This window comes from Lutra lutra, chromosome 4 (assembly GCF_902655055.1).
Source record: "Lutra lutra chromosome 4, mLutLut1.2, whole genome shotgun sequence".
NCBI lineage: Eukaryota > Metazoa > Chordata > Mammalia > Carnivora > Mustelidae > Lutra > Lutra lutra.
Genome location: NC_062281.1, coordinates 163,255,671 through 163,273,287, shown reverse-complemented (window position 1 = coordinate 163,273,287; position 17,617 = coordinate 163,255,671). Strand labels below are relative to the sequence as shown.

Sequence of the window (17,617 nt, the reverse complement as noted above, 5' to 3'; positions counted from 1 at the left end):
CCTGGTTAAAGACAAATTTTAATTCCCACACGAAATGTTTGACTGAATTGGAATCACACTTTTAAAATGGAAATTTATTTTTAAAAAGTCTTAGCTGTTTTAAAATGAAAGATGAATCAGGAAAGTAAATGTTACATCAGTGGTACAATTTAGCAGTTTTGGTTTTATTAAAATCATTTGTTAGTTACTGAATGATCACTTACATAAGGTCTCAGATTGTAGTGAGAGGATCAAAGTTCAAACAGGTTGATGTGAAAATGACTGGTGTAAACAGTTTTACTTTTTTCATTTTTTTGGTACTGTAATACTAATTGTATGTACTTGCTTTACTGGTAAGAATATGCATACAAGGTTTGTAAAAGAAAATTTTCACTCCTATATTTCTTTTCTGCACATTCTTTTTCTTTTCATTTCTTGGTCACTTGAAAATATGAAATTTGAAAAAAAATAGTAAAATAAATTAATTTTAAAATAGTTAATTAATGGGGTGCCTGGGTGGCCCAGTGGGTTAAGCCTCTGCCTTCGGCTCAGGTCATGATCCCAGGGTCCTGGGATTGAGCCCTGCATCGGGCTCTCTGCTCCGCGGGGAGCCTGCTTCCTCCTCTCTCTCTCTCTCTCTCTGCCTGCCTCTCTGCCTACTTGCAATCTCTGTCTGTCAAATAAATAAATAAAATCTTTAAAAGAGGGACGCCTGGGTGGCTCGGTGGGTTAAAGCCTCTGCCTTCAGCTCAGGTCATGATCCCAGGGTTCTGGGATCAAACCCCGCATCGGGCTCTCTGCTCGGTGGGGAGCCTGCTCCCCCCACCCCCGCCCGTCTCTCTCTGCCTGCATCTCTGCCTACTTGTGATCTCTGCCTGTCAAATAAATAAATAAAATCTTAAAAAAATCTTTAAAAAGATAAAATAAAATATTTAATTAAATTAACTAAATAACAACTAATCAAATAATTTAAATTAATGAGAACTAATTATTAATGTTATTATTCATGAATAATAAATGGTTTAAATTAATAGTAATTAATTAATTTAATTTAAAAATAAAATAATTTTATCCTATAGAGGATAAGCAGTTAATAATCTGCTCCATGTATCAAATATGATTCATTCTGCAGGCACAGTCGAGATGCCATTAGTTTATGGAAACTGGGAGAGGCATCACCTGGGAGTCGGAGATGGTCCCAAAGGCAATGACACCCGAGCTGAGACCCAAGCAGGTGTTAGTGATAGAGGCACAGCCACTATTTCCCAAGGGCCTGCTCTCAGCCCAACCACGTACTAGTGGCTGGAAACACAAAGATACTCAAGACTCTTGTTACCCCACATGTTACAAAAGAACAAAAGTTCCCCCCTCTCGCCAAAGTCCCGCTTGCCCATTTGTACTCTGTCTGGGTCCTGTCTTTACTTGAATTATCAATGTCGCTCCTATAATTAAACTACCTCCTTCAATATCAGTTTCTCTTTATTGGTGGATCCCTGTTCAGCCTCCCTGAATCCTCCTAACTACCACCTAATTTCTCTGCCCCCATTTATAGCAAAACCTCTCTCTCTCTCTCTCTCTCTCTCTCTCTCTCTATATATATATATATATATATATATATATATATATGTAAGTAAACTCTCTGCCCAATGTGGGGCTTGAACTCACAACTTCAAGACCAGTAGTCCCAGGCTCCATCTGCTTTTGTCATTCACCCATGACTTCCATCTTGTCAAGTCCTGGTTCTTATCTCAGCAACCTTTGATGTGGTGGCACAGTCCCTCTTTTGAATGCACACTTCTCTTGGCTTCCCGAAATATAATCTCCTGACTCCCCTACTTCTCCGTCTGTTACTTCTCAGTCTCCTTGGATGAACTTTCTGTTCTGCTGAAACTCACATGTAGGAGATGCTCAGATTCTGTCCCCAGTCCCTTTCTCTAACCAGCTCCTAGCTGATACCACTTACTCCAATGGTCTTATGAACACCGTCTCTGTGCTGTCAATGCCCAAATTTACATTTAAAACCCCAACCTCTCTCTGAGCACATTTAGTGGACCATCCAAAGTCAATATGCCTGAAATTGAGTTGTTTCAGCGGTCTCCAAATCTGCTCTTCTTCTCTTTCCATGTTCCCAAACAGTGCAGTCACCACTCAGTTGCTCAAGCCAGTAATCTAGGGGTCATCTTTGATTCCTCATTTCCTCTCAGCCCTTTACCATTCCAATCCATTACCAAGTCCTTGCCCTTTTCATTCTAAAATATCCTCTAATTGCCATCACCAGCGCCCACCAAATACTGACAGCTCCTTCTTGGAGAGCTCCTTTAGCTTGCTTGCTTTCTTTCTTCCTTTCTTTCTGTCTTCCTTTTTTTTTTTTTAAAGATTTTATTTATTTATTTGACAGAGATCACAAGCAGGCAGAGAGGCAGGCAGGGGGGGGGGAAGCAGGCTCCCTGCTGAGCAGAGAGCCCGAATGCGGGGCTCAATCCCAGGACCCTGAGACCATGACCTGAGCCGAAGGCAGAGGCTTAACCCACTGAGCCACCCAGTCGCCCTCCTTTAGCTTTCTAACTGGTGTCCCTGCTTTGATCTCATATCCTATAATCCCTAAACCTTAAAGAACCCCAATGATTATTTTAAAAACTTAGATCCTATTAATTTCCTGTTTAAAATCCTTCAGTGGCTTCCCATCATACTTTGAATGAAGTTCAAACTGCTGTCCATGGTCTCCAAGACCATCCCCTATCATATCATTCCACTTTCCTCCACTCTCACACAGTGGCTGTCCCCCGGTCCCCCTGTGTTTCCTCACGCAAGCCAAGCTCTCTTCTGCCTCAGATCTCCCCAGTCTTCCTATGCGGAGGTCCCTTTCAGGCACTCAGTGCTCAGCTCACATTCTCCTATTTCATTTTCTCTGTGGCACTCGCCACCAAAGAATATCATATTAACTATTGACTTTATTATGTTCACTTGTCCGCCCATTTCACATGAAAATCCCTTGAGAGTTAAGACCCTTGGTTCTGTCTTGTTTGCCATTATATCCCTAGTTCTGAAAAACAGTGCGACGCACAGGAGGTACTCAGTAAGTATTCTGGAATAAAGACACCGGCTAGGAAGGTCCCAGAATTTGGTTTGTACACACAAGGGAGAGAGGTACCTGGTTTATAGCAGAGAAGATCCAGGCCTCTGGGAGCTTATGACAAAGAACCCTGACCTGGTGGGGTGCTGGTTATGGTTCTCCTGTCTCCGGTACCCCTGTCTGTAGCTGCCTCCTGCCTCCTGCCCTGGTTTTTCCACTCTGAGGTCTCCAAGGCCTAGACTCTGAAACCTCAATGTTCTTACCCCCGCTAGGACCAAAAGGACCAAAAAGAGATGCTCAGACTGAAGGGCGAATGGGGTAAATCTGGTAGGGGTAGACTTTAGACACAAGGTGTGGTGACGGTTCGAGGTCCCCTGTTAGTGACCAGGCCGTGTCTGGGCAGGACCTGGGTGCCCCCTGCAGCGGGGCGGGGTGGGGCGGGGTGGGGCGGCTGCTGATGGGTGGGTCTGTGGGTGCGGCCCTTGGCTCCGCCCCCCTGGCTCGGTGGGAAGTAGAAGCTGAGCTAGGCAATTGTGATTGTGGCGTGGTGGTGGCGGGGCACTTGACCTGCGACGCTGAGCCGGAGCGTCTCAGCTGTGATCTGGTGTGGGCCTGGACCTGCACACGGTCCTGATGTGCAGCCCATCCCAGGCGGAGATGGAGCGGGGGGCGGAGATGCTCAGACAGTGGCAGCCGGCTCAGCATCATCTCGTACTGGTGAGTCCAGACGTCAGCCCCAGGGCCGGGCGTCGGGGGCGGGGGTGGAGGGAAGCAGAAATCTGAGGTATCAGAAGTGTGAGGGTAGGGGTGGGAAGGGGAGGGATGGGAGATCACGGACATAAATGATGTGTCGTTTATGCAATTAATATTCACCCAGCGTTAGCACCTATGCTGGGCTCTGGGGCTAAAGAGGGCCTGGGCGACGCCCTGTCGTACTTGACAGAACGCCCTGGATACGTGAATATCCAGGAAAGAAGACAGAGTTAGAAAGTCAGTAGGAAGCAAGCAGGGAGGAAAACAATTAGTAAGTAGCAGGCCTTTGCCAAGACCTTGGGGTGAGCTTACTGTAGGATACTATGCTGTTATATTAATAAGTAGCTGAATGACTGGACACGTACAAATTACTATGAGGAGAAGAACGGGGGCCACCGGAACAAATAGCAGAGGTCTTTGAGTTGATTTAGGAGGTTGGGAAGACTGCTGAGGATTTGGTCTGGACCTGGGGAACTGGCTGGGTGAAGGGTTTGCAGGGCTTGAGACCAGAGACAGGAAGGGAATCAGCCTTGGGAGGAAGTGAGAGATGGACTGAGAACTAAGGCCCAGAGAGTGATGGGAGAGTGGCCCAAGGGGAGTTAGGCGGGGATTCCCAGCCTTATGGGAGGTCCTGCAGGGCCAGAGCCCAAAGCAGGCCTTGAGGAATTTAAATGTGATCAGTTGTGATTATATTTGCGTTTTGTAAAGAGTACCCTGATAGGTGGGCAGAATTCCAGGTGATTGCTGGAAAGCTGCTGTGATGATCCAAGTGAGAACCAAAGTGGCAGCCTCATTAGGAAGGTGAGGGTGAACATAGAGAAAACCACATAGATCTTGGACATGTTTTGGAGGTGGACACCGCAAAACTGGTCATTAACTTGCATCTAGGCGGTGAAGGAGCCATCCGGGACACCTTACCAGATTTCTGGCCTGCACGGCTGGGCAAGAATAGTAACATTTTGCGAGAGAGCAAAGGATGAGAAGAAACAGGCTTGTTTTTTACTCTTGGGTGGGGGGAGGGGACGAGCGGGGATGAGCTCGAGTTTTAGAACCAGTCCATTGACAGAGGAGCCTTTGGGCTATCCACGTGGACTGAGCAGTAGGCAGCTGGAAGATTCCGGAGATTTCTGCCCTGGAGCTACTGGTTTAGAATAAGTGGAATATAAACCTAAATGGATCATTAGCATGAGAAAGATTGCCTGGAAAGTAGGCAGTACGGGAAACCTGTAGAGGTGGTTGAGGAGGAAGGAGAAAAACCAAGAAAGTGTGACAAAATGTGTTCCCAAGGCCACAGGAGGAAGACATTTGAAGCAGAGTGTGGTCAGTAGTCTCAGGAGCTTCAGAGAGGTCAAGCAAGAAGGGGTCTGACAAGTGTTTGGGTTTAGTGACACGAAGGTCATTGATGACCTTCATGAAAGCTGTTTTCTGTAGAGAAATGGGGGCCAAATCGAATTTGGGGGAATAACTAGGCAAGGTAGTGGTGAAGGTGTATATTTTAAGCATTTCCAAAGAAGTCTGCCTGTGAAGGATCATGAAAATAAAAGAGGGCCGTCACTGAGAGGGAGGAAAAGGGGGGCTGAGCGCCCCAGAAATACCCATCTGATAGACATTATCTGGAGCCTGTTATGTGCTTACTTTATGCGAGCTGCGTATAGTGGTGAATGAGACAGGTTCTCCCCGGCCCTTCTAGGGTGAAAGAAAATTATTTTCTTCCATGGTCAGAACATTTTCAAACCTACCAGAATTCTAATTTCTTAATATCATCTTAAATGTAATTTGTTTTCAGATTTCCCTAGTTGTGCCTAAAATGTGCTTTACAATACTATGTCCAAACCAGGATCCGGTTTAAAACCACACGCCACATCTGGTTGTTCAGTCTCTTGAGTTTCTTTGAAATTAGAGTAGTTTTCTTTTTTCCTGACTTTCCATTTTTCATGATCCTGACTTTGGTCTTGTGGACTATTCTTCTGGATTTATCACTTTGCATTCTCCTGGTATAATTTAGCTTGATCCTCCCTCTGGCTCTTGGATCCACTTCTAAACTGAACTTAGACCTTAAGCTTCATTGGATTCCTGATTGTTGTTAAGAAGGTCTCCTGGGTATGGTAGGCTCCGTCTTCATCAGAGATGAATCTGGATCCCCACGTTTGGGTCACACTAGGCTTGGCCCTTGAATTAAGTTAGTGAAAAGCCTGATTGATCTCTTGATTCAAACTTAACTTTTAGCCTTGTGGTCAGAAAGTAATCTGTGTAACATTATCTTGGATAGATCCAAATTCGCAGTTCCCCACCAATCAGTCAGCTATTGGTGTCAACCAAATGTTAATTTTTCCTTAATCGAAAGTTTTATTAAGGGTTGTAAAATAATGATTTTCCAATTCTACCACTCCTTTTACATTTATTAGTCTGTGTTCTTCTGTAAAGTATGATTTTTCTTAAACCATTGGACTCTTCTGGTGATTTTGAAATAAGTTTCCTACCAGAAAGAGATTAAAAAAACACTTAATTTTACTTCAATTCACAATGTTCAAAGCTTCTGTTAAAACGAGTAGTCATTATTCTTTTCGATTCTCAAATTGTCACAAGTTTGGCCAGTGGGACCTTTTTTAGACATTTAAAGTGTGGTAAAATCTACATAACAAAAATATCATTATAACCATGTTTAAGTGTATAATTAGTGGCATTAGTCATACCGCATTTCTGTGCGACCATCCCCACTATTAATCTCAACAACTTTTTTCATCTTCCATAATTGAAACTCTTTTATTTTTATTTTTTAAATTCAAATTTAATTAATTAACATATGATGTATTATTTGTTTCAGGGGCTGTAATTCATCAGTCTTCTATAATACCCAGTGCTCATTACAACACGTACTATCCCCAGTGTCCATCACCCAGTTCCCCCATCCCTCCATGTAGCAACCCTCAGTTTGTTTCCTTTAAGAGTCTCCTGTGGGGGGCGCCTGGGTGGCTCAGTGGGTTGAGGCCTCTGCCTTCAGCTTGGGTCTTGGGTCCAGGGTCCCAAGGTCCCAGGGTCCAGGTCCAGGGTCCTGGGATCGAGCCCTACAGTTGGGCTCTCTGCTCGGTGGGGGGCCTGCTTCCCCCTCTCTCTCTGCCTACTTGTGATCTCTCTCTGTCAGATAGATTAATAAAATCATTTAAAAAAAAAAAGAGTCTCCTGCAGTTTTTCCCTCACTTCTACTATGTTCCTCTGCCTTCCAAACTGAAACTCTTTAACCAATAAAAAGTAACTTCTCAATTCCACCCTGCCCATCTCCCTGGCAGGAAATCACCATTCTACTTTGTCTCTTTGAATTTGACTTTCTTAGATATCTCATATGAATGGAAACATACATTTTTTTTGTCCTTTTGTGACCAACTTATTTGACTTAGCTTAATGTCTTCCAGGCTCATTCATGTTGAAGTATGTATCAGAATTTCCTCTCTCTCTCTCTCTCTTTTTTTTTTTTAAGGCTGAATAATATTCCATTGTAGGTATATGCCCCAGCTTGTTCATCCATTTATCTGCTGATAGATACTTTGGGTTGCTTCTACATTTTGGCTCCGATGAATTCTGCTGCCATGTATATGGGCATACAATTACCTGTTTCAGTCCCTGCTTTCAATTCTTGTAGGGAGATACCAGAAGTGGAATTGTTACATCATAAAGTAATTTTATTTTTAATTTGTTGAAGGGCTGTCATACTCTTTTCCATAGTGGCTGCACCATTTTTCATTGCTGCCATCAGTGCACGAGGGTTCTAATTTTTCCATGTCTTGCCATCACTTTGGGTTGTTTTTTTGTTTTTGGTAACAATCATTTTAAATGGGTGTGAAGTGGTATCACATTGTGGCTTTGGTTTGCATTTCCCTAATGGTTAGTTATGTTGAGCATCTTTCATTTGCTTGTTGGACATTTGTATATCCTTGGAGAAAAGTCTAGTTCAGTCCCTTGCCCATTATTGAATTGGGTTGTTTGTTTTGGGTTAAGTTCTAGGAGCTCCCTATATCTTCCGGATATTAGTCTCCGTTAGATATGTGATTTGCAAATGTATTCTCCCCTTCTGCGGGTTGCCCTTATAACTCTGCTGGTGGTGTCTTTTGACGCACAAAAGATTTTATTTATTTATTTATTTATTTATTTTTAAGATTTTATTTATTTATTTGACAGAGAGAGATCACAAGCAGGCAGAGAGGCAGGCAGAGAGAGAGGAGGAAGCAGGCTCCCTGCTGAGCAGAGAGCCCGATGCGGGGCTCCGATCCCAGGACCCTGAGATCATGACCTGAGCCGAACGCAGCGGCTTAACCCACTGAGCCACCCAGGCGCCCCCAAAAGATTTTAATTTGATGAAATTCAGCTTCTCTTTTCTTCTTCTGTTGCCATGCCTTTAGTGTCATATCCGAGAAATCATTGCCAAATCCAACGTCATGAAGCTTTCCCCCTATGTTTCCTTCTAAGAGTTATAGTTTAGCTCTTGTGTGGAGGTCTTTGATCCATTTTGAGTCAATTTTCATATGTGGTATTAAGTAAAGGCCTTTCATTATTTGGCATGTGGATATCCCGCTTTGCCAGCACCATTTATTGAAAAGGCTGTCCTTTCCCCCGTTGAACGATCTTGGCACCCTTGTTGAAAATCATTTGACCATATGTATGGAGGTTTATTTCTGGGCTCTATTCCTTTTGTTGATGAATAGGTCTATACTTAATGCCAATATTACATTGTTTTGATGACTTAACTTTGTAGTAAGTTTTGAAATCACGAAGTGCGAATTTTCTAATTTTGTTCTTTTTCAAGATTGTTTTTGGCTATTTGGGGTCCCTTGCAATTCCATATGAATTTTAGGGGGTAGATGATTCTTGCAAAAAAGGTATTTTGGTAAGAGGTCGTATGGAATCTGTAGGTGGTTTTGCGTAGCATTGACATCATAACTATTAAAGTCTTCCAGTCCATGAACACTAAGATGTCTCTCCGTTTATTTTGTATTTAATTTCTTTCAGTAATATTTTGTAGTTTTCAGTGATTAAGTTAACCTCCTTGGTTATTTATAAATATTTAATTCTTTTTTTTTGATGCTATTATCCATTAAATTGATTTTGTAATTCCCTTTACAGATAGTTTATCATCAGTGTATAGAAACAACTGATTTTTGTGTATTGAATTTGAATCTTTTTTTTATTTTTTAATTGATTTTTATTTTTATTTTTTTTTAAGATTTTATTTACTTATTTATTTGTCAGAGAGAGAGAAAGACAGAGAGAGAGAGCACAAGCAGGCAGAGTGCAGCAAGGCAGAAGCGGAGAGAGAAGCAGGCTCCCTGCTGAGCAAAGAGCCCGATGCAGGACTCGATCCCAGGACCCTGGAATCATGGCCTGAGCCGAAGGCAGTTGTTTAACCGACTGAGCCACCCAGATATCCCCAAATCTTTTTTTTTTTTTTAATTTAAAGTTTACTTAGTTAACTTACAGTACAATATTGGTTTCAGGAGTAGAATTCAGGGACACCTGGGTGTCTCAGTCGGTTAAACATCTGCCTTCAGCTCAGGTCATGATGCCAAGGTCCTGGAATCGAGTCCATGGTCATGCTCCTTGCTCAGTGGGGAGCCTACTTCTCCCTCTGCCTGCTCCTCCCCTTGCTTGTGTGCTCTTGCTCTCCCTATGACACATAAATAAAATCTTAAAAAAAAAAGTAGAATTCAGTGATTCACTGGTATAACACTCAGTGCTCATCGCAAGTGCCCTCCTTAATACCACCCATCTAGCCCATCCCCACCACCTCCCTGCCCTCAAACCTCATTTTGTTCTGTATCATTAAGAATCTCTTATGGTCTGTTTCCCTCTCTCCTTTTTTCCCTGCTTCCCATTTGTTCACTGTTTTCTTTTTTTGTTGTTGTTCTTTAAAGATTGATTTTTGAGAGAGAGAGAGAGAGAGAACGAGCACTGGCAGGGGAGGAGTAGAGGGAGAGGGAGAAGTAGCCTCTGGACTGAGCAGGGAGCCTGATGTGGGGCTCCATCCCAGGACCCTGAGATCATGACCTGAACCAAAGCAGACACTTAACCAACTGAGCCACCCAGATGCCCTATTTTCTTTCTTAAATTCCTTACATGAATGAGATCATATGGTAATTTATCTTTCTTTGACTAATTTCATTTAGCGTAATACAATCTAGGTCCATCCACATCATTGCAAATGGCAGGATTTTTTTCTTTTCTTTTCCTTTTTCTTTCTTTCCTTTAAGAGAGGAAGAGGGAGGTGGGGAAAAGGGCAGAGGGAGAGGGAGAGAGAGAATCTTAAGCAAGTTCCACACCCAGTGCAGAGACCCATATGGAGCCTGATCTCATGACCCTGAAGTCATGACCTGAGCTGAAGTTAAGAGTCAATCACTTAACTGACTGAGCCACACAGGTACCCCCAAGATTTCATTCTTTTTGATGGCTGAGTAATATTCCACTGTGTGATTGAGATAGATATATATCCCCCAATTTTGGCTGTTGTTGATAATGCTGGTATAAACATGGGGGTGCATGTACCCCTTTGAATCTGTATTTTGTGTACTTTGGGTGAATACCTAGTAGTGCAATTGCTGGGTCATAGGGTAGCTCTGTTTTTAACTTTTTGAGGAACCTCCATACTGTTCTCCAGAGTGGCTGTACCAGTTTGCATTCCCACAACAGTGCAAGAGGGTTTCCCTTTCTCTGCATCCTCGCCAACACCTGTTGTTTCTTCTGTTGTTAATTTTAGCCATTCTGACAGGTGTGAGATGGTATCTCATCATTGTTTTGGTTTGTATTTCCCTGATGCTGAGTGATGGTGAGCATCTTTTAATGATTCTGTTAGCCATCAGGATGTCTTCTTTGGAAAAGTATCTACTCATGCCTTGAATTTGAATCTTACTACTTATGGGGTGCCTGGTGGTTCAGTTGGCTAAGTGTCTGACTCTTGGTCTCAACTTGGTCATGATCCTCAGGGTCATGGGATGGAATCCTGAGTTGGGCTCCACACTCTGTACAGTCTGCTTGAGATTATTTCCCTCTTCCTTTACCCTCTCTGACACTCACATGTGTGTACTCATGCTCTCAAATAAACAAATAAACAACCTTTTATAAAATGACTCTTACTACTGCTGAATTTGTTAGTTCTAACAGGTGTATGTATAATCCTTAGGTTTTCCACATATATGATCATATCATCTGGGAACAGACAGTTTACTTCTTTTCCAATACAGATGCCTTTTATTTTTATCTGATTGCTCTGGTTAGAACTTCCAATACAATGTGGAATAAAAATGGTCAAAGTGGGCATCCTTGTCTTCTTGATCTTAAAGAGCCTTCAGTCTTTCATCATGAATATGCTATAAGCTAAGAGTTTTTCATAAATGCCTTTTATCAAATTGGAAGTTTCTTTCTATTCTTCGCTTTTTGAGAGTTTTTTTCCTTAATCATGAAAGGGTATTGGATTGTTTCAAATGCTTTTTCTGCTTTCTCCCCCCTTTATTTTAGTTTAATTTTCAGATGCTGAATCAGCCTTGTCTTCCTGGAATAAATTCCACTTGGTTATGTTGTATAATCTGATTAATATGCTGGTGGATTTGGTTTGCTGAATTTTTTTTTAAAGATTTTATTTATTTATTTGAGAGGGAGAGTGAGAGAGCATGAGAGGGGAGAAGATCAGAGGGAGAAGCAGACTCCCCATGGAGCTGGGAGCCCGATGCGGGACTCGATCCTGGGACTCCAGGATTGTGACCTGCACCAAAGGCAGTCGCCCAACCAACTGAGCCACCCAGGCGCCCTGCTGAATTTTTAAAAAAATATTTATTTATTTATTTGACAGACAGAGATCACAAAGAGGCAAAGAGGCAGGCAGAGAGAGAGGAGGAAGCAGGCTCCCCACTGAGCAGAGAGCCCAGTGCGGGGCTTGATCCCAGGACCCCGGGATCATGACCTGAGCCGAAGGCAGAGGCTTTAACCCACTGAGCCACCCAGGTGCCCCTGAATTTTTTTTTTTTTTAAGGATTTTTTTGGTATCTGTATTCACGAAAGATGTTGGTCTGTTGTTTAGTTTACTTGTGATGTCTTTGCGTGGCTTTGGTATTAAGGCAGTGCCAGAATGAGGTAGCAAGTATTCCCTCCTCTTCAATTTTTTGAAAGAATTTGAGAAGCATTGATATCCATCCTTCCTTAAATATTTAGAATTCACCATAACCCATCAAGTTCAGGGTTTTTCTTTGTCCTAGAGGGTTTTGATTACTGATTCAGTCTCTTTACTAGTTATGGGTCTGTATGGATTTTCTACTTCTTCATGATTCAGTGTTGGTAGATTTTGGTCTTTTTAGGTATTTATCCATTTTATTTAGGTTATCCAAACTGTTGGAATGAAATTGTTCCTAGTACTCTCATAATCTTTTTTGTTTCTGTAAAATGGGTAGTAATGTCCTCACTTTCACATTTTTCTTGGCCAGTCTAGCTAAAGGTTTGGCAATTTGTTAATCTCTCCAAAGAACCAGTTCTTGGTTTCATTGATATTTTTTCTAATATTTCATCTCTTCTGCTAGCTTTGGGGTTAGTTTGTTCTTCTTCTTTTTTTTAAGTTCCTTAAGGTGTAAAGCTAGATTGTTGATTTGAGCTTTTTTAAAAAATTATTATTATAGGGCGCCTGGGTGGCTCAGTGGGTTAAGCCGCTGCCTTCAGCTCAGGTCATGATCTCAGGGTCCTGGGATCGAGGCCCGCATCGGGCTCTCTGCTCAGCAGGGAGCCTGCTTCCCTCTCTCTCTCTCTCTGCCTGCCTCTCCGTCTGCTTGTGATCTCTCTCTGTCAAATAAATAAATAAAATCTTTTAAAAAAAAAATTATTATTATAAGCATTTACAGCTACAAATTCCCTCTTGGGAGGGAAAATGTATAGAATATTTCCTATTTAAATTCACCATTATTTTTACGTAGTTTATTCTGATTTTAAATTAATTAACTAATTAATTATGAAAGATTTTATCTATTTATTTGTCAGAGAGAGAAACAGTGAGAGAGGAAACACAAGTGGGGGTAGAGGGTGAGGGAGAAGCAGGCTTCCTGATGAACAGGGAGCACGTGGGGCTCAATCCCAGGACCCTGGGATCATGACCTGAGCCGAAGGCAAAAACTTAGCAACTGAGCCCCCGAGGTGCCTCTACTCTGATTTTTAAAATAGCATTTTTCACTTGCTGAAAATCCTGATTTCTTACAATATTATTTTGAAACTATTTTAATGAAAAATAACAAACAGAAGTGAATATAAGTGTACAGCCTAATGGATGATTACACAGTGAAGATCTATGAAACATTGCCACCACTGCAGAAGCCCCCTCCATGCCCCTTATCATTGTCTCCCCTGCTCCCCTCTAATAGAACTTGTACCTTATTATCTGGACATAACTTCTTTGAATTCCGCTATTTCTGTTCTGTGATGTTTCTGTAATTGGTGTAAAAGCCGGAATTGCTTTCTTAAGTTTGCTTTCTTTTTGTGTGTGTGCGTGAATGTTGCTCATTTTTTCTTGATCTGTGGCAACATTTTTTCCGGTCAATTTCTTTAAGATTTTATTTATTTATTTGGGAGAGAGAAAGAAAGCGAGAGAAGCAAGTGCCTGAGCCTGAGCTGGGGTGGGGGTGTGTGTGCAGAGGGAGAAGGAGAAGCAGTGGGGGAGGGACAGAGGGAGAAGATGCTGGGATCCATCCAAGGACCCCCTGGGATCATGACCTGACCTGAAGGCAGATGCTTAACCAACTGAGCCACCCAGGAGCCCTGATTTATTTTGTTCGTTTGTTTTGGTTTTTGAGATTGCAATATTCAATTTCTCTTGGTGTTTTAGTATCTTCTGTGGATACTGTATTTTTTACTTAGGTTTTGGTTTTCATATTTGAATGGATTGGTCTTTTCTGGACTGTCGCAGTGGAGGAATAGATGGGAAACTATTCATTAAGGTAGTTTCAAAATAATATTGTGAGAAATCAGGATTTTTAGCAAGAGCTCTCTCTAATGCTACAGTGATGGACAGCTTTAAAATTTTTTCTTGGATCTCGTCCTGTTTCAAGAGGTTCTACTGCCCATCTCTTCTTTATTTCCCTTTACACCAGACAGTCTTCCAGGAATACCACCTCTTGACTTCCAAGCTAATCTCCTACCCTTGTTAAAAATCGTCCTCTTTTCCTCACCTCCTCTAGTGTTTGATCTCAGACTTGTCCACTGCAGTTCCAACTCAGCTCAGACCCTCTTCTGTAAGTAAATATTTGCAGATGCTTTCTAAGTTTGACTAGAGCCATGACCCATCTGAACCCTCAATTCTTCCCACTCTTGTGTCTTTCTGCACTTAGGCCAATTTTGTATGTTTTTTCACCCTTACACTTAAAGATATCTTTGAAGGTTTTCTCAGAGTTTTACTGAAGCTATAGGCTATGGAATATTTTTTTTGCTCTCTTGGTTCTTTTTTTGACATGAACATGACAAGGAGGAAAAATGGCATGTGTCCCATCCAGGCTTCCACTGAGCTCCTATCAGCTAGACTTGCTTCTTAGAAAGTCCACCCAGGAGAATGGCCTGGTGCTGGGATAATTCAGGCAAAAGATTTTGGAGGCTGGATAAGGGAGATGGGAAAGAGGGATGGAGTTGGGAAGGAGGGACATGTGGAATTGGAATTTGAACTAGGGGTGAATTTCACTTCTCTCTCTTCAAGGATACTGAGAAGTCAATGTCCATCTTGGACATGTCTCCATCTCCTAGACGCAGTGGAGTGCATACCTCTTGGAATGATGGCACATCAGGCATTCACTACTTCCTTCCGTGCACAGAGCTGGAGAGGATCCCTTTGGCCTTAGCTGAGGCTCCCAGGCAGAATGCAAGTGAAATGGGGCCACAGTTCAATATGCTGCTGCCTGAGCATGGTGTGACTCGCACACCTTCCCAGATGATGTACTGTGAGGGAATGTCTCCCTCCCAGCCAGGCATGGTGATTTTCAAGGGTCCTCAGATGATGCCCTTAGGAGAGCCCAGTACTCCAGGGGTGGCCATGACCTTTGGTAGGAATCTAAGGATGCCCCGCAGTGGGCCGCCAGTCTCAGCTCCCAGTGGAATCTCAGTGACATCCCACATCAATGTTCCATCAATGCCTTATTCTGGCCCCCCCACAGTACCTTCTAACAGAGACTCTTTAACACCTAAAATGTTACTGGTCCCAACCATGCCTTCTACTGAGGCCCAGGCAATGCTTCCTTCTTTGACTCAGATGTTGCCCCCTAAAGAACCCCATGACTTTAGGAGGAGCCCAGCTGGGTCCCCATCATTTCTGGCTTTAGAATCCCAGGACTCTCTCAGCCAGCCAGGCTCCCAGGAAGACCCCTTACCCAAGCAGCCCATGCATGCCCCACTGAAAGCAGAGCGGAACTCCAGGTCCCAGGAAAGGGCTCTCAGGAGGAGATCCCCGGTTTCAAGGCCTTACTGCTGCCAATATGAAAGCTGTGGAAAAGCTTATACTAAGCGCTCCCACCTTGTGAGTCACCAACGCAAACACACAGGTGAATGAGGTGTCAGATAGGTGGGGTAGGGTTGGGTGGGGTAGAGGAGTCTCTGGGCTTTAGATTTGTGCTAGACCACTGGTTTGTAATGGCTTGGGATTAGCTTGTTATCTTTCAAGCTTGGGGTCAAACTATATTGGCCCCACCAGTGTGCTTTCCCTGCTATCTAGTGTGACCATGTCAGAATCATGGGACTGCTGGTTTTGTTGCCTCCTTGCTCCTTTCCCTTGGTTTTCTTGTGGTTTCTCAACCTTGACTGCTCTTCCTCAATAGAGTCAGACCCCTTTCTAAGCACCTGCTGGCATGTTCTTCTACTTAATTTCTTCTGTCCCTTGTCACCTCCCCACAGGTGAGAGGCCCTATAAATGCATGTGGGAAAGCTGTATGTGGTCTTTCTTCCGTTCTGATGAGCTTGGACGACATATGCGGATACACACCAGATACCGACCACATAGATGTGATCAATGCAGCCGACAATTCATGAGATCTGACCATCTCAGGCAACACCAAAGGATTCATCAACGGGTGCCAGGATCCCCAGATCCCCAGGCCAGCAATGGACAGATGGCTGGTCCTCCTGCTGCTGGTCTTTAGACCAATCTCCTCTCCTCATCTTGGTTTCTCTACCCAGATCTTGCCTGCCTCTGACCAGCTAGTCTTCAGTAGGTATAGGCTTAGATGAAGACAGAGAAAGATTATGAGGTGGTGTTAAAGCCTATGAGCTCTGGACTCCTTGGAACTGTCTTGCGTGTCCTCGCCTCTCTGGGGCCACCTACTTTTGCCAAGGTTCGCCACGTGGGAAAATGAAGGAAAGTAGAGATTGGGAGCTTTATCCAAAAGCTCGCTCTTTATCTTGTGTCACTGCCCAGCTTGAAACTCTTCAGCGACTTTCCTTCACCTGCTACATAAAATCCAACTTCCTTATCTTGGTCTTCTATAGTTTCCAGAACCAGACTATGTTTAAATCCTAAATTTACCACTTACTAGCCATGTGACCTGGGAAAAGGTGTTTGGTCTCTATACCATGTTTCCTCATCTGGCACACAAGAAAAACAGTGTTGGACTGTTTTGGACCCGTCTTAGGTACTGAATGAGATTCTCTCTGGCACTCACCAGCCACATGTCCAGAGATTTTCTTTCCTATAGCTTCGAGACTTGGATGGAATGCCGCACTGCAGGGCATGGGATCTGGTATCTCAGGTTGCTATTAGCAGCCCAGAAGTGTGGGGGAGTAAATGCTCCTGAGATAACAATTAATGGGAGATGGGAGAAACTCAGGCGGATCAAGTACCTTCTTCCCTCCCTTTCCTTGGTAGCTGCAAGGCATTGTTTTTCCAATGGGGAGATTGCCCAAGTAGCCATTGGGCACACCTGCTGTGTTTCTTCAAGGCTTGTCATGAAGCAGGACCCAACTGCTATCACTTTGCATTACTATCAGTTCTTCCCTGCCTTGCTTCCCTTTTCTCACTCAGTGTCCTGGGTTTGCACCTCTCAAATAAAACATTAGTACTTAGTTCTTGTTTCAGGCTCTGTTTTCTAGGTGACTTGGGGTGGAGGACAGTAGACTGGGGCAGAGAAGGACAAAGCCTACTGTAACTTCCTCTTCTCCCCTAACCGGTACCTGGGCTACCAAATACCAGGTATTAAAGGCTCTGTCCTGCCCTTTTCCCTCCTGTAGGGTTGAGAGGATAATAGCTATCCTGAGTACTCAGGTGGTTTTGAGTCTCATTTCTGGACTTCTCAGCCAGCCATTCCACTGGCTGGCAAACTAATAGGGACTTGCCTAAACTCAGGTGGCAGAGCTGGAATTCCAACCAGAATTGGGATTGTTGCCAAACACTGCCAGGTGATAGCTGCAGAGATATGAATCAGGTCCTGTGGCCAAGGGATCATCTTGTCTAGGGGCTGAGAAGTCCACCTAGGTGTGGCCATGGAGAGAAGGAACACCTAAAGGGAAGGTCACCCTTGAGCTCAGTGAGTATATGTAATATCTAATAATCCCTTAAGTGTTGAAATAAACTGAGCAGGTGAATGAAGAGAAAAGAATTCCAGACAGATTGCTGGACCAACACAACTGCTCAGAGGAGAGTCAAACCAGCAAGCTTCTATTCATTTGACAAACATTCTTTGAGTCTACTACAGGAGCATCACAGCTGTGGGGACTCATGGTGGAGAGCACAGGGACAATGGAAGGGTGTGTCAGGGAAGAAAGACTTCTCAAAAGGAGGTGCCTGAGCCAGCCCTGAAGGACTCATGGGCCTTAGCCAGACCT

The 17,617-nt window shown here is 43.5% G+C and overlaps 1 protein-coding gene across 1 annotated transcript; it reads left to right on the top strand.

Moving 5' to 3' along the window:
• The first annotated feature begins 3,660 nt into the window (after positions 1–3,660).
• On the top strand, positions 3,661–16,842 carry KLF17 (KLF transcription factor 17). The gene is made up of 3 exons (XM_047727141.1): positions 3,661–3,769; positions 14,508–15,345; positions 15,695–16,842. Exons 1-3 carry the CDS (start codon positions 3,686–3,688, stop codon positions 15,937–15,939), a joined length of 1,167 nt encoding a protein of 388 aa, XP_047583097.1. The 5' UTR covers positions 3,661–3,685; the 3' UTR covers positions 15,940–16,842.
• Positions 16,843–17,617: the final 775 nt, after the last annotated feature.

Excerpts from the sequence above, each read along its gene's own strand:
- KLF17 (XM_047727141.1), top strand. The coding sequence starts at position 3,686 with ATGTGCAGCCCATCCCAGGCGGAGATGGAGCGGGGGGCGGAGATGCTC. Across the intron at positions 3,770-14,507 it reads CTCAGCATCATCTCGTACTG|GATACTGAGAAGTCAATGTC; the intron begins GTGAGTCCAGAC and ends TCTCTCTTCAAG. Across the intron at positions 15,346-15,694 it reads TCACCAACGCAAACACACAG|GTGAGAGGCCCTATAAATGC; the intron begins GTGAATGAGGTG and ends ACCTCCCCACAG.